Source organism: Nyctereutes procyonoides, unplaced genomic scaffold, assembly GCF_905146905.1.
Source record: "Nyctereutes procyonoides isolate TBG_1078 unplaced genomic scaffold, NYPRO_anot_genome, whole genome shotgun sequence".
In the NCBI taxonomy this organism is placed as follows: Eukaryota; Metazoa; Chordata; class Mammalia; order Carnivora; family Canidae; genus Nyctereutes; species Nyctereutes procyonoides.
Window position 1 is genome coordinate 28,609,384 of NW_026575049.1, and position 23,836 is coordinate 28,633,219.

The window sequence follows — 23,836 nt, forward strand, 5'->3', positions numbered from 1 at the left end:
AAATTCATTCATTCATTCACTCATTCATTCATGCTTTTCAAGCATGACCTCTTGGATGCCAGACACATCGTGCCAGAGATACCTCTGCAAATCTCATAAAAGCCACAGGTCTTTGCTTTACAAGAGCACATCTGCATGTGATGTTTTGCATATAATTTCAGGGTGTTCTTAGGCCCCCAAACCCACCCACAGAGCAAAGTTTGCCTCTCATTGAGCTCACTTTATAGGTGGGGAGATGGGAAAGCTTTCCTTGTCAGAAAGCATGCAGAACACATCTCTAGGCACTAAATCATGTCCAGAAAGTACTTGGCCCACTCCCGGCCACGGGTTTATGGCTTTGAGTAGTAACTCCCATCACACCCAGCATCTTTGTGCTGTTTCTTCATCCACGTGAGCGTGACCAGGCCCACACAGCAAGGCTGTGGTGAGGAGGTGGCGTACGTATAAGAACCTAGTCCAGCTCCGTGCATGGAGGACAGTTCCTGTCCCATTCATTTGCTCGCCTTTTCTCTTCCTTTTCTTGCAAGATTTGGGAGGGCAGGAACAGTGCTGCCATCTAAAGTGATCACGGAAGGCTTCGTGGAAGAGGAGAGCCCTGCCTGTGCCTCAGTTTTGGGCCCCGGAGGGAGGCAGGGGCCAAGCGTTATTAATAGGCCTGGCTTGATGGGCCCAAGGAGGGTGAATGTGATACCCATACCCAGCACTATGGCTGGGAAGTACCTGACACCAGAAGGGGAGGGGGCTGGGGGCTGGGGGTAGCGCCTCCTCCCAAAATAGCCAGAGCAGAAGCCTATATAGGTGGCCATCCCACTGCCAGGCTCACTTCCCTGCAGGACCTCCCACCGGCCAGGCCTTTTGGGTTCCAGCCCTCCACCCCCACCCAAGGTGAGTGGCAGCTACTGAGGCTGGAGATTGGATGCAGTCGGGAGGAGGCCAGATGGAAGGGACAGCCGCCTTGCCCCTACCCCTAGTGACACGGGGCTGGGAGTGGGTGCTGAAAGGTCAGCAGCTGTGGAATCCAGGCCTGAGAGTATGAATTCCTGGGCTCTCCACCCGAACTCCTGATGTGACCTAGGACAAATCCCTCCCCCTGGCTGGGACTTGGGTTCTCCACCTGTGAAACGAGAGGGGTGGAGCCAGGCATCTGTAGAGTCTGGTGATGCCATCAGAGGAGGCCCATGAGTGGGCAGCGGAGGCAGGAGGAAGGGTGTGGGGGGCTGGCAGGTCGACCCCAATAACAGCACCTGGTGCTCTGGCTGGGTAGACCCCAGCCCAGAGAGGTTGTCAAGTTGATGGAAGGCTTCTTTAGCAGGGAGAGATGGAGGAAGGAGGGAGGATGGGCCCAGCCTTTGCCACGAGGGTCAGTGTTTGGGCATGGTCTGTGGCTCGGACAGGTGGAACTTGACAGGGCTGGGTCCTGGGCAGTGGAAAGGGGCTCCACGGACGAGAGTCACTGAACTCCAAGTTAGCAGACCGGGGAGGGGGTCTCTCTCTGACACTGCCACTAAGGACACTGTGTGTCCTTAGGCCATTCACTGACCCTCTCTGGCCTCAGTTTCCCCATCAGTATAGCATAAAGATCCTTTAGCTAGGGAAACAGACTCTCCAATTAGGCCCCTGGGGGAAGCTGAGCCTGGGAGTTGAAATGATTGCACAGAAGCCCAGCATGTCCACGTGAACAGCTTGGCTCAGGGCCGAGACAGGAGGGCAGCTGAGGGGTCTGTGGAAGGCCATGCAGCAAGAGACAGTGGGTCAGGGGCTACAGCCTCTGCCCCTTGGAAGCCAGCTGGAGGGCTGCAGACTGAGGAGCTGACTCACAGGGAGGGGGCAGTCGGAGCAGCATCGTCCTAAGGTTTCCAGGAAGGGCAGCTGTCCAGGGCTGAGCGGAGGGAGACAGTGTTGACAGCGAGTGTGCCGGAACTCGAGCAGCTGGACAGTTCTCCCCAGCCGCCCACCAAGTGGCACCAGGATTCAGCCCTGGCCCACCTGCCTACACCCTCCGTTGGAGTCTCGAGATCCCCCTACAAAGGACCACCAAGACCATCAACGCAAGAGAGGGAGACAGACGACCAGGAAAGGGGAAGGTCAGAACCCAAGGTCACACAGGGACTTAGCACAGCCATAGATCTAGAACCCAGGCATCCTGACTCCCCGTCCAGTGCTCCACATATTGTGGAGGCAGCTGGTTGCTGCCTGAATCCTTGTTGGGAGACTGTGGGAAAGAATGCAACTGGTCTCTGGCTGCCTAAGATTAGGAAGTGTCACATTTCCCAGAGATGAAGTTCAAGCCATAAAAACTGCTGAGCTTGTTTAGAAAATGTGGTCCAATGGTACCAGCCTCTCCTCCAAACATGGGTCTTCTGGTCTCCAAGTGGGGAGAGGGTGTATACAGATTTCAAGTGGCCTCTCCCACCCTATCCTCTCCCAAAATGTTTGTGGGGGCAGGGGTCTGGACCCACGCTCTACTCCTATACTCAGGAGACCAGGGGAGCAAGTAGCTAGAGGAGATCTGAGAACAGTTCTTTGGAAAAAAAAAAAATGATTTCAGTGCATCCCTGGCCAGATGTGGGATGGGGCATCCGGAGAGGGCTTGAGCGGCAGCCCTATCCCATCCGTGCCACCTCCTCCCAGCGGCCTGAGGGTCAGGTTTCCAGACCTCAGCGCTGATTTTGCAGCATAAATTTGCATCCAGGACAGACCAGAGCTGAGGCGGAGGTAGGAGCGGAGAGAGAATGGGAGGAGGGCCGAGGGTCCCACCGGGGTGTAGGCCGGGCCCCTGACGGTCCCTCCGGAATCGGAGGGACAGGGGCGCGCGCACTCCGAGGTGCACCGACCCGAGACGCTGCGCTGCACCAGGCTGGCGCCTCCCGCGTGCCCTTGACGGCAGGCGAACCCTCCGGGCCCCGCTGGTTCCAGAGTCGACCCCCTGGGATCCCGGGGACCCCCGGCGGGGGCGGCGCGGTGCGGCGGGTCGGCGGCGGCGCGGGGCCTCCGAGCGCCTCTGGCTGCGCGCCCAGCCCCGCGCCCCCTGGCTCTGCGCCAGGCCGGCGGGCGTGCGCCCGGCGCGCATCACTGCAGCGCTGGTCATATGAGCAGAAATGATGAGAAAAGCACTTTTTAATCTTTTCGCACTTGCTCTGCCCGCTCAAACAGTTGCAGGATGTCGATGACAGACTTGCTCAACGCTGAGGACATCAAGAAGGCAGTGGGGGCCTTTACCGGTGAGCACGCTCTCCCCTCCCCGGCCCTCGCCCCATCCACCACCCTGGCCCCCGCACGCCCGCTGGCCCCCGGGCTGACCCGTCCTCCGCGGCGCTCCCCTGCCCACGCATCCTGCGGGGCGCGGGCGGGACGGAGCAGGGGGCTCCCCGCATTTCCCAAACTCCTCCCGGGCGGGACCTGGCGCAGGGGGCCGGTGGGGAGGCCCCGCGCTCCGCCCGACGACCGAAACTTGCCGGTGCCAGAGGCCGGGTGGCCGCGCTGCGAGGACTCGGGGTCCCGGACAAAGGGCAGAGACCGGGTCGTAAGCGGAACCTCTAGGTCCTTGTGTGGGGCTTGATGCTTCCCCTTTAAGGAACTTGGAGGGGCTGTAGGTGCACACGCCTTCTCTCCAAGCAGCCCCTGTGGGAGACCACCCCCCCCACCCCCCCACCCCCGTTCAGAACGGGACTCTGGGACTCTTCCCGGCTGGCTGGGGCGGTTGGCTCCCCTGCTGTCCAAGCCCCTCTCTGGGGCTCAGACGACACCCCACCACTACCCCCCGCGTAGGCGGCACTGCGAGCGAGTGAGTGGGGTGACCTTCCCGCAGCTGGTGCTCTGCTCTGCCCAATCCCGTGGAGAGCATCCTCGGGGCTTGCAACTTCCAGCCTAAGTCTGTGGCCCTGTGGCCGGGAGGGGAGCTCACGCTGGAACCTCTCTGAGCTGCCCCGGCTTTGAGCACTTGGCTGCCTACCTGCTCCCTCCCTCTCCTCACCCAGGTGCAGAAACTGAGGCTGGGAGACAACCAGAAACTTGCCCAAGGTCACCTAGCACAGCCAAAGGGGGCTTAGGACTAAGCTCACCTCCAGGGCTTGGTCCTATACCTTCTTATCAGGGGTGGACAGAGCAACTGTCCCCACCTCAGCCCAGGGCTGAGGAGAGAACATGACTCTCAACAGGACCCCCACCCCACCCCCCATGCACCCTTAAATTACTCTAACATTGTTTCTTCTCTGGGTGGTTCTGAAAGGGAGCTCGGGACAGAAAATTGGGGAGGGGGCTTCCCATTTCCCTTCTGCTTAGCATCCCCTCCTCAGGGTATGAAGCAGCTCTTGGAGGTGACCCTCCCCTCGGTGCTGGGTTAACCCACCCACACTACTCTATGACCCACCTTGCTCCCTCTTAGAAGAAACTTAACTGGGACTTCCTGGGGAGCTTACAACACTCCCCCAACTCCCACTGCAATTGTTATCTGTGGCAAAGCCAGGATTTCTGGGTCCTCCCCCTTCCTCCTCCCACTCTGTGACCTTGGGAGAAACTTGTCCTCCCTGGGTCCATGGATTTTCTGGCAACACAAAAGGTCAACCCCACATACACACACCATGTTCACACAGCCTCCCATTCCCCTACCCACCCCCACTCAGTGACACCCAAAAACCTTCATGGAACCCAGGAGGTTCCCCTGCCTTCAAAGGCTAATGGTGAAGGGTACAGATACATGTAGGGGCAAGTCTGCCTCTTCCACTTCTACCTGTGTGACCTTGGGCAAAGCACCATCCCTCCCTGGGCTGCTCTGGGCTCCGTCAGCCCTCCCACAGAGGCGCACCCCATGACCCCTCAGCGCTGGCCTAGGGAGGTCAATCAGCAAATGCAGTGACACCCCCCTTCTGCTCTTCTCTACTGCCCCTCCTTTGTCCTTATTTTCACCCACTCCTCTCCACCCCACCCCCACAGCTGTCGACTCCTTCGACCATAAAAAGTTCTTCCAAATGGTTGGCCTAAAGAAAAAGAGCCCGGATGATGTAAAGAAGGTGTTCCACATCCTGGATAAAGACAAGAGCGGCTTCATCGAGGAGGATGAGCTGGGGTAAACTGAGGCCTGCAGGGGCTGTCCATCCCGAGAGGGAGTTGGGGTTGGGACTCTGGCTTCCGAGTGCCCATCAGATCTGCCCTTCTCTCTGCACCGCTGGCAGAAAATAGCTGGGCCTCCCCACTGTTGCTTCCGGAAGAATGAAATCTGCCGCAGAAAGTGCAACTAACTAGATTAAATTATAGCCACTTAATATTGCTAATGGGATGATGCTACTTAATAATTTAATGCACAATGAAGAGGCAGGTTTTCTGGATGCCTAACGCCATGTGCAAGACAGGGAGCGCTTGCTGGAGTATTTATTTCATTGATTTCTCATTTGCCTAAAAGGTGCCATCCACCATCCTGCGGACCCCCCCACAAGTTGGCACCAGCGCAGCTAAAGCAGTGTCTGGACAAGTGGTGGGGGGGATGCAGAACCAAGTTTGGGGGTCAGGAGTCCTGGGAGCAAAGCAGAGGAGGGGAAGATAATGACTAGGAAAATGCACCTGGCTCCTGTCTGCCCACCCAGCTGTGCCTTATGTCACTCTCTAGCCAAGACAGTCTTAAATTTTGTCCTAAAGAGAAGGGGGAGGGTGTGGAGAGAGACCTTTCCATAGGGACTCCCCCAAATCTCACCCCAAATCATCTCGCAAGGGTACCCTTTGTCTAGAACTTTCTCCTTCTACCTACCCACCAACACACATACGCACAGGCTGACTTCTGACTTCTACTTGTCCTCCAGGTGCCACCTTCTCCAGGAAGCCTCCCCTCACCCCAGGTGGGATGGATGCATCCTTTGAGCACTATCATTGCATCCATCACCCTGTCTGGTCTCTGAGTACTCGACCTCCTCCTCATTTTTTCAGGTGGCTTCCTTCTCTGTGCCCCGGGGTTTCCAGCATGGTCCCAGCACAGAGAAGACACTTTTGCATTTGTTGGGTTGGCTGAATAAAGGAACGCAAGTGCCCTGCCTGAAGTGAGGTCGACCTTTCCCTGAGGACAGCTCGTCCTTCCTTGCACACTCACCCGTGCAAGCACAGCCACAGCCAGGGCTCCCGGGCCCAGCACAGCAGCGTGTGTGCCTGCTGCTGGCCACCTATCCCGGTTAGAGACCAGCCCACCATCAGACGCTGTTCCTGCACAAGGTGACCTCCACCTGACTGCCTCCCTGGATTTTCTCCCCAGATTCATCCTGAAGGGCTTCTCCCCAGATGCCAGAGACCTGTCTGTGAAAGAAACCAAGACGCTGATGGCCGCTGGAGACAAGGACGGGGATGGCAAGATTGGGGTCGATGGTGAGTAGCCGTGACCTGTGGCCAGAGCACATCATGGATCTGGGGATGTTTGGATGCTAAAAGCTCGGAGCCATCTCTGTCACAGGAAGGCGAGAGGAGGGGTCCCACACTCCCCAGGATTAGGTGTGAGAGCTCTGACACACACACACACACACACACACACACACACACACACACACACAAACCTGAACAACCCAAAAGGAATAGATTTTTTTTTAAATTCCCACTGTGTAGGGAATCAAGGAGAATTTGGGGCTTTCCCCTCAATTCTGCACTTTTCCCTGGGTTCCGGTCCTGGCTCTGCCCAAACTGGCTGTGTGACCTTGGGCCATCTCTGTCCTTCTCTGGGCCTCCGTCTTCCAACCGTAACCTGAGGAGATGAGGCCAGCTGATCCCCAAGCACCCTGTGGGCTCTCATGTTCTCAGATTCCAGGGATGGAAATTCCTTATCTTCTATCCTCTTCAGCATCTTGTCTTGGTATCCTGTAACTTTGGGTTTTAAAAACCTGTTTTGGCTTCACCCAAATATACCCTTCCAGCATTGTAAGTGAGCCAGGAAAAACAGCCAGCCAGCAATCAGCTGGGAATTAGGAAAAGGAATATCTGGCCATGCCCTGCTTTTCAGGCTTTGCTTTCAGAACAGATGAGGGGCTGGCGGTCCACCATCCCACATCCTTCTCCTTCTCCATTCTGATCTAACTAGCGTTCACAGAGCACACCCCAGCAGCCTTATCTTTCTTAGCACCCCAACAGCTTTGGGAATGATCTCCATTTTGCAGATGGACCAAACTGAGGCTGAGGTGCTTGGCCTGTTCACAGAGCTAGGACCTAAGTGGGCAAGTGGGGATTTAGAAGAACAATTTCCAGCAAGCTGTGCCACATCTCATAATGGTCCTTCCTGTCAACCTAAGAGAAAAGTTGGCCTCTGGGTTCCAATCCCTACCACTTTCTGGCCGTGTGACTTTGGGCAATTCGAGTAACTACTGTGGGCTTCAGTTTTCTCATCTCTGAACTGAGGATAATGATAGTCCTTTTCTCATGGGATTGTCGTGAGGATTAGATGTGTTAATGTGTAAAGGGTTTAGAATAGTGTCTGGCACAGAGTCAGTGCTACATATGTGTTTGTTAACTACATTTTTAAAAATAGGGACTAGGTTGTCTTCATCCTTTTATATCCAGTATGTAGCCCACACCTGCCCCAGAGCAGGCACTTGATAAACATCCTTTCCTGAGTGTAAAGTCCAGCCCCCCACGCTCTGCCTCCCCTCGGCCTGTCCCCCAGCTATGACCTTGGCCCTGCCACCTCTTTCCACCCAGTTCCTGTGCCTGGCAAGTGACGTGCACAATTTAATCCTAAGACCTGCTTGGGCTCGTTGTGAAAATTAAGTGGCTATTGACACAATATGGCTCTGGGAAAGTTAAAAGCGTTCTGAATATGGGTGTAGTTTATGAAAGTTTTATGTTAGAGACCATAATGGAGAGAAACTCGAGCAAGGTCAGATGCAGCGAGTCGCCTGGCCTTCCGGTCCCAGCTGTCTCTCCTGCAGCTGTGAAGGAGGGAGGTGATTTTAAAGGAGCCAGAGCAGAAAGTGCTGAAGGGAAATAGGAGGCTGGTCTTGGCGGTTCCGGTGAGTGGTGAGTGGCACCCTGAGCCAGGGCTTTCCGCCAGGACCCCAACCCAGACGTCCAGACCTGCTTCCCATTTTTATTTGCAGCTACTATGGCCACAGCTTGGAAGCCGTAGGCAGGGTCTTCATGGTTGGCTGCTCACGAGCGACCTACATGATAAAGAAAAACCAGGCCAGATCCCTCTTAGGCTGCTTCCCTGCTTCCCTCCCTGCCCATCTCCCATCCTTAAAGAGCTAACTCAACTCTTCCAACAAGTCCAGCAGACGTTTACTGGGTGACAGGCCTGTGCCAGGCTGTCAGGGAGGTAAAGATGAATTAGACCCTACTCCCAGAGGCACTTTTCCTGGCTGGGTGCCCCACAGCACCGGCTCAGCCACCCTGAGCCCGGTTGCTCGTCGATAAACTGGGCATGACAACACACGGCTCACTGGCATCTGTGAGGATTCCATGACACGATGTGTGTTGAGCGCAGCGCCCAGCACATTGCAAGTACTCAGCAAACAGCAGCTACGATACTATTTCTATTCTATCTGCAAGTTGCTTGCAGTTCTATGTATATGTACACAAAGGAAGGGCAATGCCAGGAAGGTGCAGAGGAGCCTTCTGGAACGGGAGAGACAGTGGTGCTTAGGCAGATTGGAGACTGGGGACTGGAAGCCGCTAGTTGGAGTCGGGGGGCACGAGGGGGATGGTTCTGGGAGAGCTCAGGGTGAGGCGTTGGTTTCAGCAAAGACACAGGCTGGGAGGTTTAGGGATGTTTAGAAAGGGGCAAGAAGGTTGTTTTGCAAGGGGCAGAAAGAGAAAGAGGATTGTTCCCAGAATGGTAATGTGTGCCCAGCCCAGAACCGAACCCTGCATCACCCATGACAAGTGCAGGTGCAGAAAGGGCAGTGCCGGCGCCCAAGGTACACTGGGTGCAAACCCTGGTTGGTCTGCCAGTGCAGTTCAAGCTCAGGCTGACCTGGGGAAGGTCTGGGGGTCTGCACAGAATGAAGCAGGGTGGGGCAGGAGGAGAAACAGGGGGCAGCGAGAACAGATCCCCTGAGGCAGCAAGGGGGCCCCCACATGGTGCACCTTTGAAATGGGAAGATGCAGATACCTTCCCCCCACCTCCACCCCAAACCTGGTACTTTTTCTGGAGGGTGCCCAATAGGCAGTGAGATAGGAGCAGAGGCCTTTGCAGGCCCCTGGGAGGTCCTGTTTCAGGCACTCTGCTTTCCTGCCTGTTTCCTCTAAAGGCAAAGGGTTCTGAGCCCTGCCTGCCCATCAGCCCGAGGATGCTTTCAACTCCTGGTGGGACCTGAGGCAAGTCACGGAAAACCCCCTCTGACCTTCAGGGACCTGATCTTTACAATCAGGAGTCAGATCATTAGCCAATCACTGGGGTCCCTGCCAGGACTGGGACTCCATGGATGCCCCAGTGAATAAACCTCTAGGCAGAGGACCAGCTGAGCCTGTGCCACCTTGAACAATATTAGCAGTGATATCTAACTTTTTAAAAAGATTTTATGTATTTTTTTCATGAGAGACACAGAGACACAGGCAGAGGGAGAAGCAGTCTCCCTGCGGGGAGCCCAATGCAGGACTCAATCCCAGGACCCTGGGATCACAACCTGAGCCAAAAGCAGATGCTCAACCCCTGAGCCATCCAGGCGTCTGTAACATCTAATGTCACCGAGCACTTACTGTGTGTCAGGCACTGTGCTTAACATTTTACCTTCTATCTTCCTCGCTGCCTCTGAGGTGGATACTATTACTATCCTCATTTTATTAACTATCCCAGGACACTTAAGCCTCAGAGAGGGTAAGGGGTTTGCCTAAGTTTCTTGTCTCAGAAGAGACGTGGTCAGGATCCGAGTTCATGTCTGCTGGACTCAAAGCACATGCCCTGTGCTGTGTGCTTTATTCATTCATTGAGTTCAGTGAGCATCCGCCCTAAGATGGTTTTACATACCGACCCATAACTGGCTTCTTTCTCCCCCGAAGGCCATGCCAGCTCCTCAAGAGCAGGAACTTTGTTTTGTTCCATTCTGACCCCACCACCTAGAATAGTGCCTGGCACACAAGGAAAGTTTGCCAAATGAATGAATGAGTGAATACTTGGCCAGCTCTGGGGACACAGTGATGAGGAAGTGTAGTGTGTAGGGAGAAGTCTGCAGGCAAAGGCTGGAGACCCATGTGGGCTGAGGGCTTGCACGTAGCAGGTGCTGGGGGATTGTAAAAGCAGGACCGCCTTCGTCTCCCACTGTTTGCCCTCTCAAGGTGAGTGATGCTTACCAGGTCCTTAAGGACCCCAGATTGAAGGAAGGGGATAGAAAGACAAAGTTCTAATAATAACCCTTTGCATTCCCGTCTCTGGGGTAGCTACTTCCAGGAAGCTCAAAGACTTTTATAGATATGGTCGATCGATTCTCCAAAGCCACCCTTGAGACGCTGGTGCAGAGCTGGTAAAGGAAGATTTTAAGGCCGGAAAGGAGAGAGAAACTGGACAGAGGTGGAAGGAACCCCCAAACCCAGCCATGGTTGCAAAACCAGGCACCAAGGGCAGGTGAGACTGCTAAATTACAGGCTCCTCTCAACTCTCTGCCCCTCACACTGGTGCGTCTCAAACTAGAGCCAACATCAGAGTCACTGGAGGGCTTTTCACAACACAGATGGCCATGCCCGAACCCCAGAGCTTCTGATTCCTTAGGACCGGAGTGGGGCCCCAGTGTTCACATTTCCACCAAGTTCCTGGGTGGTGCTGATGCTACGGGGACCACACTCTGAGAACCACCACCTTACAGTGATCCTAGAAGGCAGGTGCCATCACTCTTCCCCTTCTACAGATGAGGACGCCGAGGCACTGAGGGGTTAAGCGCCCAGGGTCACTCAGTAGCAGACTCGGAGGGCCAGCCAGGAACCCCACCCCCACCCCTTACCCTACCCACCGCCCCCACCACCCTGCCTCTCACACAGATGTGTCCCCTGCCTGGGCTCTAGCTACCCCAGAGCAATGCTGCCCTTGTGGGATAAGCAGGCTGACAGGACTAGCGGTTACCACCCATGTGGCCCGTCCTGTGTGCCGGGCACTGCGCCCCGGCTGTAGCTCTTCTAGCTCGTGCAGCCCTCACGGCAGCTCCACGAGATATACCCTCACTGTACAGACATGCAACCCGAGACTCTGGGAAGTGGGGCGACTTGCCCGGGATCCCACAGCTAATCAGCATCTGGGCCGCTCCAAACCTTGACACTGACTCGATATCCCACTGTTCCCCACAGTGCTGTGGACAAGATCTGCACACCCTGCATTCTCTCTCTCTCTCTCTCTCTCTCCCTCTCCCTCTCTCTCTCTCTCCCTCTCTCTCTCTCTCTCTCTCTCACACACACACACACACACACACACACACAAAATCCATCATCGATCATAGTTATGGGTTTCCCAAAACCTGATCCCAGTGATGGGTCCTGTTTCCAAGGCTTCCAGCCTATTCCAGCCCGAGACCCTGTGGTTTGCCTTGTGCTTCTGTTGCTGGAAAATTTCATCATAATTATTGCTGGACCACTGCGGTCTGTTCCACTCATGTGCCTCAAGGCACTTGGTTTTCTGCTTCCTTCTTGGTGAAATCTGTTCTCTTTTATCCTTAAGCGGCCCACTTAGCTTGGTGGGCGGGAGTGAGGGAGTGAGCCCTTGGGCCGAAGCACCTGAAGTCAGGCTGAAAATCCAACCTGCAGAGTGCGTGTGTGGACGCGGTGTGGACGGCCAAGCCCTTTTCTCTCCCTGGCCCCCGCCTCCTCATCCCAAGGTGGGAACATAAATACCCCCCTCCAAGGGCTGCTGCTTGCATTAAGAGAGTGTTCTGGAAATGATTCCTTTCCTATTTTATATATGTGCCTTGTCTGGGAAGCCACCTCGAAACTCTTGTGGAATACCAGCCCTTGAAGGAAAGAAAACGGGGTCTAGGATGCGAGGACAGCGAGAGGGACTGCAGGAGAGGTCCTGCAGCCCTCCAGCCCCTGTGGGACCTGGTGTGCGGGGAAGGCAGGACGTGCACATCGGGGCCAGCCGTGGTCCCGGCGGCAGAGTGCTTCGCTGTGTGCGGCGTTGTCCGGTCTCCCTGTCTTCACACCGGCCCCATAAGGTCGGGGTGGAGGGGGACAGAGTTGACGATCCCCACTGAGAGTCATGGTAACAGGCCTGGGTGGAGGGTGTGAGCCAAAGTCACACAGAAATCCTTGGCAGAAGGGAACCCGTGTCTCCTGACTGCCACTCCCTCAGCCCGGCTGTGCAGAGGGACATTCGGGTTATAAATGGTCTCTGGGCTTAGGGAGATGCCTTCTTCAGTTCCCCAGTGGATGGAGGCTCCCTGCCTTGTGCGGGGCTAGATAAGATGGAGCAAAGGGAGAGGAAGCGGCGCTCCTTCTAGAGCTGCCCTCCTGGGAGGCGAACAGGAGGGACGGGACGGGGGGTGGGAGGAAGATGCCCCCTCTCCTCTGATCCCTCTCCTGCTTCCAGGGATCAGGGCCTGGAACCCCAGCATCTGAGAGAGAGACGCCCCCCCACCACCACCATGTAAGCCATGCCTGAGTTAGAATCTTCCTGGCTCAGTGACTCGCAGACTCAGTTTCCCTGTTGGCAAAATGGGGACAAGAGAGCCAGTGCAGATGCAACAGGATGACACCCAGGGCAGCGCCTGGCACAGAGCAAGCCCCCAGGACTGTTGACGCTGCTCCCCGTGGCCGTCTGGCTTGACCCCAAATAACCCTGCCTCCCGTTCTCTGGGGTGGGAAGGTGATCCGTGTTTGCAATACCAATGTATAAGAAACCCAGCCCAGGAGCTATTTAGAGGCGAGGTGATAAACCAGGAGGCGGGTGCCTCCATCCTGGTCATCACGACAGAGGGAAGGGAAGAGCTTTCCAAGCGCTGACTCAAGGTCTGTCTCAGTTTCACTTGGGGCTGTCAGCATGTGCTGGTCTCACCTGTCAATAGCTTCTAAATTTGTCCAATCCCCACGGCACTGGGACTGGGACAGACCTAATTAGGCTAATTTCAGCTTCCTATGGGAAGGGAGAGGGCTGAGCCCTCCCATCCTCTGACCCTCTCCACCCCACCCCAGGGGCCCAGGGCAGGGCTCCGGGTCCCTCTGGAGGAACACCATCCCTCGCATCTCCCTGGTGAGATGTGATTTAGATGCGCTCCGCTCCCTCTGTGTGTGGGGCACCGCTGTGCCGGGCGCTTCTCCTCCAATTACCCCATGTGGTCCTCACGGGAGCCCTATCCCCTTTTTACAGACACTGAAACTGAGGGTCAGAGGCTGAGTGTCCATGGATGGGCACACTGGAGGTGGGATCCTAACTTGATGGCATAGGTGGTGCCAGAAACTTGTAGCAGGTCAGCTGCCCACTCTTTGGGCTGCCCCCCCACACACACACACACACTGCCCTCTTCTGCTCACATCCTGTCTTTGTCTCAGGATTTTTGTGGACATTTTGAAGCTCCCACCTGTGTCAGATGGAGAGGAGACCCAAGGGAGATGGAACTAACAAAGACCAGGCATCCTTCTGTATTTGCTCATTTGGGCTTCCCAACAGCCGAGCAAGCAGGCATGATCACATTTGTAAAAAAATAAAAATAAAGTAGTGACCATAGGCCACCCAGTCAGGAAGTGAAGGAACCAGAAGCAGACCCAGCTCCAGGTACCGGGCGGGGACAGGAAATGGTGGGTGATAACAACAACCACGCCAGAAAGTCAATGTGATGGTGCCACTTGCCAGGCCTTGCTCGTTCTGTGCCAGGCAGCAGCCAGGCACGTCGTAGGCTTGGTTCAAGGTAGCTGAGCTGTAGAAGCACCCTGATAACAACAGCTACCAAATGCTGAGTGCCGGCTGTGTATCGGACCTGTGATAAGAGCTGTAATGCAGGCTCCTCTGAATGAGCCAAGGAGCTCCATTTTACAGATGGGGAAATGGAGGCACGGTGAGGTGAAGTAAATCTCTAGTTCAAGGTCATGGAAGCAGAAATGGGAGTTGGGAGTTGACTCCCAGGGCCCTTGCTCTAAGCACTGCGGGAGAGCTAGAAAGGCATCTTCTAGCCCCGACATTGCATAGAGGGGGAAAGCACAACCTGGAGGGGTGAGGGTCTTGTGCGGACGTGAGCAGGAGGCAGAACCAAGGTCAGAACCCCCTCCTCGCTCCCCATCCCAGCATCCTACTGCCAAATCAGTTGACTTAGACTCTGCAGGACTTTGTATGTTTGTTCATTTGTTTTTAAGGAGAAACCTGGGCATTTTAGAGGAGACTTTTTTTTTTATATAAGAGCATAGCTCGTTAATTGGCTGATTGCTAAGAACTCTGCCCTGAGCTACATACAAAAGGTCCAGGAGAGGTGACCCCTGCCCTCAATTTGTCTATAAAATGCACTGCTCCAGCTTCTGGGAGGATAAAATTAGAATCTAGTGTTCTCTGCAAAAAGCCAGGGCATGTGGCCATTGTGACATCCTGGCTGCTTCAGAGTAGATCCCAGGGTGGGTGGAGGGGCCTGTTTTCAGAGGCTTTTGAAATCGCTACAGGTCCAACATATCTCCCAGTCAGGCTCTGAAATGCCTGGCTTTTCAGGGGCACCCCCTGGTTGGCATTCCCTGGTCACCTTCATGCTGACCACACCAAATGCTACCTAGTGTGAAGGTGGTAAACTGGCTCTTTGCTGATGAGCAGCCCAAGGACCCGTTGTTTGTAGGGTAAGGGTTAGGGAGGTCAGTGCAGGTCGGGAAACTGTAAGGACCAACTTCCCCTCTTGACAGTCTCTCCGTGAGCCGGCATTGGCAGACAGATTCATGTCTCCTTTATCCCAGCACAGAGCAAACCCAGTGCCCAGAGACAGGATACGTCAGCCCTGGCCAGTTTTCCAGATTAAATGGCAGGTTAAGAGTCCCTGCTTGCACCCGATCTGGGATGCCAGCCCGATCAGGAACAGCCTCGCCACATTCAGACAAGGCGTGCACCTCAGACCACACACCAAATCCTGCCTCTGCCTTTTATTTTCTGCATGACCCTGACCCTTCACCTCTCTAGGCCTCCGTTTCTCCATCTACAAAATGGGAATCACCCCACTGACCGCCCAGGGCTCTTGTGAGAATTATATGAGGCAAGTCGGAATTTGTCGAACCCCACGGAGGACTCATCAGCCAGCCAGCCAGCCAGCCATCCGCCCATCCATCCATCTGTCCATCCATTTGGCATTTGTTTATTAGCGCCATTTAGCATTTGTTTTATAGAGCCCATGGAGGACTCATGAACCAGCCATCCATCTGTCTGTTTATCCATCTATCCATCCATCCTTCCATCTATCCATTTGTCATTTTATTATTTTACTCTATTGCTAAGAAAGTTGTAGACAAGTCAAGGCTCCCTGGCCTCCTGGAGTTTACATTCTAGTACAAGGAGACCAACAAAAAAGACCTAAGACCATAAATAAGCTCATTTCAGAAGGGTGCTAAGTACCATGAAGTAAATAAAACAGGGCTAATATGACAGAGTCATGGGGGTGGTGATATTTGAGCTGGCTCATGGGTCACTCTATACCTGGGTCAAAGTAGGCCGGAAAGCTCCAGGGTAAAGGAGGGAGCCTAAAAGCAGTAGCTTGACTCACGTCTGCTGTGGGATCTTGGTCAAGCTACTTAACTTTTGGGGCTCAGTTTCCCCATCTGTAAAATGCAGACAAAAGCATCTCTCCCATGGAGTAGTCATGAGAATTTAGTGAGATAATATATGTAATACATATAACACTTCCCACTTGGCATTCAATAAATAAGAATTCTTAAATTCTATAAAAATGGACAGTACTAATCAGAGACATCAGAAGAACCACCTGCCTCACCCAGGTGTTGTAGGGTCACAGGAGTCCCCGGCTGACAAAGTGGACACTTTGACCCCAGCTCACGGGAGGGATTTTTGGAGTATTTGCTGTTTGTGTTCTATCCCTGCCCCTTGCTGTTTCCACTCAGCCTGTGACTCCGTGGGTTCAGGACCAGCTGGAGGACATGCTCTCTCTCCCACCTGGAGTTAGTACCTAGGCCCCCGAATTCAGGTCGCTCGCCTCTCCTGTCCTCAGGGACAGCCTGGGGACAGGAGAGGGTGGTGTCCACTTCCTAGCTCACATCCCAGGAAGATGAGGAGACCAGGGATGCGTCCCTCTACCTGGCACGGATCCCACCAGTTATTCCCATGGTGGGAGCATGTGTTCAGTTTGGTTGCTTTTAGTTTTTTCGCTTTTTTATTTGGCAATAGTGGTAGCTTTACAGAAGAGCCGTGACAACAGCCCGGCGAGTCCACATGCGGCGTCCCCCAGGGCTGATATTTCACATGGTACCATGGTACCTGGTACCATGGCCCAGGATGGAAACCAAGGGATCGCTTCTCACAAAGTCTGGAGAGGGTGGCATGCATATCAAGGAGCCCTGGTACCTCAGTGGTTCCTGAGGCCACTTCCCGGTCTGTTTTCACGGGTCCCTCCTGAGAAATTGAGGCTGCCTCTACCTTTGCTGCCCTGAAAGACACCTAGACTGACACCCAGAGAGGCGCATTTCTCAGCAAACACAGCAGGCAGAGCCTGGAACCCTGGCTCCCAATCCTTTCTGGATGCAGTGGGGGCTTACCTGGGGCCCCACACTCTCTGGCAGGCCGGGGACACAGCGTCTCAGAGATGCATCGTGGCCGAGGGCGGCAAACTCTTTCTTGTCCTCTCTTGTCCCCTGGAGAGAAAAACAACAGGGCAGACATTCCCTGGGTTCCCTTTATTCCAAATAAAGGTCTCAGAAGACCTGGCTGCTGAGCAGTAGCCCTTGTGACCCTGTGGCTGCCACAGCCAGGACCCCACAGTGGGGAAGCCATGGAGAACAGGGGCAGAGGAGCTCATGGTGGGAGCCGAGGGCCTCCTGGCCACCAGCACATCCCTTCTGATGATCTCCCAGTGCTCCCAAGAAGCAGCGCTGACTTTTCTTCCTTTTATGATTGAGGACGGTAAGGCTCAGAGGCCAGGTGTTTGTCTAAGGTCACACAGCCCATGCGCGGTGGAGCCAGACTGGGGGCTCAGGCCTTTTCATGGCACAAGCCCTATCATGCGAGACACCAGCCCAGCATGGCTACTGGGTCTTTCCCAAATCCACCCCATTGTTTCCTGCCTTCTGAGCCTGCCCGTGAAAAGCCACCGCCTATGACCCCTTCCCCATTCTCTGCTTTCTCCTGTGGGAATCCTGCACCTTCTCATGAGACTCTTTCAGAAGCCATCTTCCCTCTGAAGTTTTGCTGACACCTTAAGTAGAGGGCACCTCTTCTCCCTGTGACAGCGAAGTCTCTGGGCCTTTCATCCATTCACAAATGCACGTGTCAGGCTTGGAGGCAGGTGGTGGGACAGAGCAGGAAACGAGGCGAGTGGGCTCTGAAGCTTTATGAGCCAATGGGAGGCAGATAATGAATGAATAAGCAAGAACATGTTCACAAGTATTTCGAGAGTGGTAAGTGCTGTGAATAGAATAAAAACTGGTGCTAGCAAAGAGGATCACAGTAGGGGAGAGTCACTACTTCCACCAGAGTGGTCAGAGAGGCCCCAGGAGGAGTGACATCTGAGCAGGGACCAGGTGAGTGAGAAGAAGGTAGCTGTGGAAAGTCTGAGAGCACTGCAGGCAGAGAGCACAGCAGGTGCAAAGATCCTGAGGTGGGAATGCCCTTGACACACTAGAGATTCAAACAAAAGGCCAGCAGCATGGAGCATGTCCTGCCAGGTACCGTCTCTTCCCTGACTAGACCCCAAAGTTCCTTCAGGGCAAGGATCAGCTTTGGCTCCCTTGTGTCTCCTCTTCCCTGGTAGGGGCCATCCCTTTGTTCATTTAGGTGGAGCTGGATTCGGTGGTAGGACACTGGATGTCCCCCTAGTGCTGACACTGATCTCTGCCATCAATTAATATTCAGCCAAGCAGGGCAGGGAGATGCTCCTGGGGTGGGAGGGGCAGGTGAGCCCACTGTGGACTCGAAGGTAAGCCCTGTGGAGAGATCTGGACCCCAGACCTTGAGTCCCACCTGACCCCTTCATTACCCCGGAGGCTCGAAACGTCACTTCTTCTCTGGGCCTCGGTTTCCCCTTTCATAAAATGGGACTAACTCCCAGTTTCCTGAGTCAATGAGCTGTGTGAGCTGTGTGAGTCAATGAGCTGTGTGAGACAGGGCCCAGCTCATTCTGAGCGCTGTGCACACTCACCTGGCTGACCTGCGTGGAGATGTCACCTGCTCAGGTCTCTCCAGAGTGTTGCTCAGCCCTCCGAGGAGGAAGAGCACACATTGGTTGGTTCTTGAACCACATTGCTCACCAGAATCACCTTTAACAACTAAAATAACTTCTCCCTGACCCCAGGCCTCCTAAATCAGAAATCCTAGGGCAAGGGCCTGGGACTCTGGGTCTTCTTAGATTCTGCTGGTGATCCTGGGGGGCAGCTGAGGAACAATTAGATGAGGAGCAAAGGAGGAGCTCAGGGTCCCACGAGGCTCAGACAGAACTGGGTGTGAACCCTGGCTCTGCTAGTTACTGGCTGTGTGGCCTTGTAAATCCTGCTGGACTATGAGCCTCAGCTTCCTCATCTGTAGAATGGGGATAATGATCACATGCGCATTACAGGATCATTGTCAGAGTCGAACGGAATCTCGAATATCAAGTGCTTAGAATAGTTGCTGGCATGTGATAAACATTCAGATGATTGCTGCTATCATCACTGTGGTTATTATTAGGAATTTGCAGGTGACGTGACATCATGAAGCAAAAGAGATGGCAGGCTCATTAAGAGAACACTTATCTGGATGAGCACCGACCAAGTGACTGAGTAGCGTATGATACGCCTGAAATGAATTGTACAGCCCACACGTAACAGCGTCAGTTCGCTACACTGGAATGAAAAGTGTTTTAAAAGTAACACAAAAAAGAGAGGTGGTAGGCTCACCATTCCTCATTCATTCATTCATTCTCCCACACTCACTCATTCCCTCACTCTAGGGCTGCAGCAGGTGAGAGACCCAACAGGAAGCGCCGTGCGCGGCCCAGTGATCAGGCCGTGGTGCGTCCTCCCACACTGTTCACCTCTGACTCACCTCTCTGTGTCCTCTTCTTTTGCAGAATTCTCCTCCCTGGTGGCCGAAAGCTAAGAGGCTCTGACTGCCCCAGGTCCTCCACCTTTCTGCCCCAACCACCCAATTTCAGATCCTCTTGATGCCCTTCCTGTGTTTCTGTCCAGTGTGTTTATGTTATTTTTTACTCTCCCCGTCCCCTGTGGCCCTCAAATGACATCATTCTTCTGAAAAAATGCTGGAGAAAAAATAAAGGCTGTACCAATCGGATTCGACTGCTCGGGAGGCCCCAGGCCTGGTGGGGCATGGAGCCTGCCTTGGCTCTCCAGACACACCTGCACAGGGGCAGGGCAGGATTTAGGCCAAGAATGATAGGAAGGGAGGGAAATTTACTGAGCCTCCTCAGCCTGTGGTACTGAGAATGGCCCTGTGCATGGGTTGCCCATGAATCCTTGAAACTACACAGAAGGTAGGTGATGAGACTCCCATTTTACAGATGCAGAAACTAAGTCTTACAGAGAAAAGTGATGTGTGTAAGCCCATACCAGCCAGGACTTGTGATCAATGGATGGATGGACACCCTTTAAGACTCTATTAGAAATGACCAAAACTCAACACAGAGTGACTTAAGTAAATAAGGAAGAAAAAAAAAGGTTTGATTATGCCCAAAGAGTCCAGAGGCAGGTCTTCAGGAACAGCTGGATCAAGGGGCTCAAGTGATATCAATAGAATTAAGTCCTTCTTCCCTCATCTCCGAGCACCGTGTCCCTTTGTGCTGGATTCATTATCAGGCAGGCTCTCCCTCATGATGGCAAGATTCCTCCAGCAGCTCAACGCTAGTACCAAAAAAAAAAAAAAAAAAAAAGCTTCACTTTCCCAATCACTCCATCAGAAGACTCCAAACTTAGTTGCATTAATACCAGCAGCTGATGTTTATTGTGGACTTCCTGTGTGCCTTTACATGATTCCATCTGGACAACAGCCCTAAGAGGGAGTACTATTACTGTCCCCTTTGTGCAGGTGAGGATACAGAGGCACCAGAAAGTTATCTATTTGCCCCAAACTGCACTATGAGTAAATAATGGAGCCAGGGTCCCCAACCCTTGGCAGCCACCACCAGAACCTGTGTGTAACCAACCAGTCACTATGACCTGAAGGCTAGGGGCCCTGATTGGTGGGTTCTGGGTGGTGCCCATCTGGGGAGACAGGTGGGGTCAGTCACCTGTCCACAGGAGTGAGGGGGAGGCTGGGGGGACCAGGGAAGCATGCCAGCAGGATGGCTTCTGCTCTTTCCCATGACAGCCTTGGGGAGGGAACAGGTGCGTGTTCTCCCTCCCTCACATCAGTCTCCAGACTGCACACCCAGCAGTGCCACCCTCCCCTTGTCCTGGGCCCTACCCTGTCATCAAGGGCCGGGCTATCAGAGAAGGTCCTCACTGAGGGTGAGGCCGGGCGGCAGGCAGCCCCAGCAGGTTTCAGGGCAGAGGAAGGTGAAGAGGGGCCCCATGTAATGCAGGAGGAGTGGCTGGGCTGGGGAGCTGCAGCGTCTCCCCGCAAACCAGAGCAGGGCCCCGTGAGGACAGGCCGGTCAGCAACAGTGCCGACCACCCCTGCCTGCTGGCCTGAGGTGGCCGTCAGTGCCTCTCCACTCACAGCTGAATGACAGCCCACATATCACAGTTCAGACTCAGGGCAGCACGTGCCCCAGCGGCCAAGCATGTCTGAAAGCAGGGCTGTTCAACCTCCGAGGGGACACAGGACATTGGCTCCAGGGTCAGGATTTGTCTGGGGCCATGAGCAGGACAAGGACAGGATGGCTTCCCCCAGGGGAGGGCACCTTTCTGGGGGTGAGGAGTACAGCGGTGTTGTGTGTGGGGGAATGTAATGACAAGTGACGCGACCCCGGCCTTCTGTCCCCCAGCCTCCTCCTGCCTCCTACTACAGAGCTCTAGATTTCATCCATTCGCCTCACCTTCATCACCACTGCCTGAATCCGGGCCTGATCCCAGACTAGGGCAGGGGTCCCCCCCCAGAGGCCTGTGACCAGGGTGTCACATTCCTGAAGAGCCTCCAGTCCAAACTTTGGGCATCTCTTCTAATGAGACCATAGCTCCAGGTGCTGTTGGTAACTCAGGTTTGCCATTTCTATACACTGGGACCCTTAACCACATGGAAGTCAGCTGGCTCCAAGCTGGCTCTGAGAGCTGCTGGGGGCAGCTCCCCTGGCCCCTGGCCCGCCACAGTGGCTTCCTAGCCGGTGTCCTGGCCTCCCCTCCCCTCCTCAATCCACTCTCCACCCAGAGCCCCCGAGGGTTCTTTGTGGACCAGATCAGATCTGATTGTTCTGCCTAAAACTGTCCCGTGACTGCCCCATCCATAGAACAGAACCCTGAGTCCAAGCACAGCCTTCCCTGTCCATGGGGATGGCCCAGCCCCCCTCTCCCACCCATCATCCCTCATCTCTGCCTTCTCCCTCAGTCCCCCACCGCTCCCTTCCAAGCTGCTCTCTTAGCCTGGACCTTTCTGCTCTCCCTGCCATTCTCCCTACCTCAGTGGAACTGAGCATGGGATACCCATGAATTCTTGAAACCACCCATAAGGTAGGTGATGAAACTCCCATTTTACAGATGCAGAAACTAAGTCTTACAAAGGAAAGTGATGAGTGTAAGCCCACACAGCCAGGATGTGTGGATAGATGGATGGATGGATGGATGGATGGATGGATGGATGGATGGACACCCATTAAGATTCTTTGTTAGAAATGATCAAAATCCAACACAGAGTAACTTAAGCAAAACAGGGAGAAAAAACATCTTCTCGGGAAGCCCCCCCCCCCGCCCAATGGGCACCCCCAGCCAGGGCTACAGCATCTGAGCTTCTCCTGCAGGTGAAATGGGGAAAACAGGTATGAAAACCTAATTCACACCCATGTCCACCAGAGATCATAAGATGCCCAAGGTCATGTCGGGGGAGGAGGGGTGTTCCCTGTTGGATCCCAGAGCCTGGTGCACAAAAAGATGCCAGGATGCAGATGTGGCCACAGAGGCCAAAGGTGGCCAATGACTGGCTCGAGGCCACAAGCGCAGAGCCTAACAGGGACCTGACCCCAGCCTCCTGCTTTCCCGCCCTGCCATGGGGCTTTACCCACAGAGATCTTCCACCCCAGCAAGGAGTGGGGCACAGGGGACATCCTCTGAGCCCCGCATCCACCAGCCTCCAGCTAGAGTCACCCTGACACCTGGTCACCATCCTCTTCATTTGCTCAGCAGCTCAACACGACTCCTCCACCACTCCTTCTTATCTCCATCTCCCTTCTGTCCTGGAGAGGCTGGGGACCCCGAGAGAGAGAGCTCAGGGCCCGGAGGAGGAGCCTGAGTGGCCTTTGATAAGAGCAGGGAGCAACCAGCATGCAGGCAGAGGGCTGAATGATGGATGGAATGTCCCAGAGTTCCCAGAGGATACAGATAAGTGGGAGGAGAGTGAGCGAGAAAAGATCAGAGGTAGAGAAGACTGGGTGGGAAAAGTTGGGGCTGCGGACTCTCTCCTCTTCCAGGCAGGGGCTTGGAGAATAGGAGGGTGCTGGGCTCCAGATATGGGGGTGGACAGAGATCCCTTCCAAATCTGCCTCTTCCTCCTTTGAGCACCTACTATGTGCCAGACATTTTGTATATACTGCCTCTTAATCCACACCTTAACCCTCCAAGGAGGGGAGCAGTTTCTATTTTACAGGTAAACAACAACTACAACAAACCAGGTTCAGAGTGGTTAGGGAACTTGTCCAAATTACACAGCAAATAATAATAATAATAATAACAAAAATAACAAACATGGACTCACACAGTCAACAAATAATTTTTGAGTGCCTTACTTGTGGCCGACACAGCTAAGCATTGTGGAAGCATGGCCTTGTTGGATCATCATAGTAACTGCTAGACCTCTTTCCAAAGTTTGGCCTTCTGGCTCTGCCTCCCCCAGTGAAGATCCTCTACCCCCAGTGCCTCTGCTGCCACTCTACATGGACAGTTAGCCTGGAAAGATTTGAATTGGTTGAATCTGATATTCTGGTTTATCTAAGAATCAGGAGACCGTTTATGAGGGGCAGCTCAGCATTTGGGACAGAAGTCCAGTGCCCTCTGACCACTCTGCATCCTCCTCCATCAGTCCAGTCAGAGAGCCTGGACCCCAAACCATGTCACAAAGGGCTCTCACCTGACTTACCTCTGTTTCTGCTAGGGAAGTAGTAGAAGTATCCACATTTGGGGTTTTATGGTCAGGTCTGGCACTCCTAAGGGCCAAAGGCAGGCTCCCCATGGGAGGTGGCACTCAAGCCAGGGTACCCTCATCATCGCCATTTTGTAGATGAGAAAATGGAATGTAAGTAGCTCAGCTGGAACTCCAGAACCCGTTTGCTTGACCCCACTCTTTGCCTGATGGGTGACAGAGCCAGGATTCAAGCTATGAGGAACCTGGATTCAGAGCCCACATTCTTCTCCTACTTCCCCTATATCCTCAGGCTGAAGAAGTCTCTCTTTCTCAGGGAGGTCATTGTTTCCATTCTATTCAGGCCTTCAACTGATTAAATGAGGCTCACCCACACTAAGAAAGGCAATCTGCTTTACTCAGTCTATTGATCCAAATGTACTGTCATCCAGAAACACCCTCATAGAAACACCCAAAAAGATGTTTGACCAAATGTCTGGGCACCCCATGGGCCATTCAAGTTGACACATAAAATTAACCACCACAAACCGCAATATATAAACAGACAAATGA

General features: G+C 54.1%; 1 protein-coding gene across 2 annotated transcripts; it reads left to right on the forward strand.

Moving 5' to 3' along the window:
- The first annotated feature begins 838 nt into the window (after positions 1 to 838).
- PVALB (parvalbumin) lies at positions 839 to 19,333 on the forward strand. Of its 2 annotated transcripts, none has more exons than XM_055329121.1 (5): positions 839 to 885; positions 3,154 to 3,221; positions 4,933 to 5,065; positions 6,236 to 6,345; positions 19,113 to 19,333. In XM_055329121.1, exons 2-5 carry the CDS (start codon positions 3,161 to 3,163, stop codon positions 19,139 to 19,141), a joined length of 333 nt encoding a protein of 110 aa, XP_055185096.1. In that variant the 5' UTR covers positions 839 to 885; positions 3,154 to 3,160; the 3' UTR covers positions 19,142 to 19,333. The 2 variants fall into 2 exon arrangements, with proteins under 2 accessions (XP_055185096.1, XP_055185097.1); XM_055329122.1 differs by lacking the exon at positions 839 to 885 and adding an exon at positions 2,698 to 2,715.
- The last annotated feature ends 4,503 nt before the right edge of the window (positions 19,334 to 23,836 follow it).

Coding starts and splice junctions, on each gene's coding strand:
- PVALB (XM_055329121.1), top strand. CDS start 3,161: ATGTCGATGACAGACTTGCTCAACGCTGAGGACATCAAGAAGGCAGTG. Junction 3,222..4,932: donor GGCAGTGGGGGCCTTTACCG/GTGAGCACGCTC, acceptor CCACCCCCACAG/CTGTCGACTCCTTCGACCAT. Junction 5,066..6,235: donor ATCGAGGAGGATGAGCTGGG/GTAAACTGAGGC, acceptor TTTTCTCCCCAG/ATTCATCCTGAAGGGCTTCT.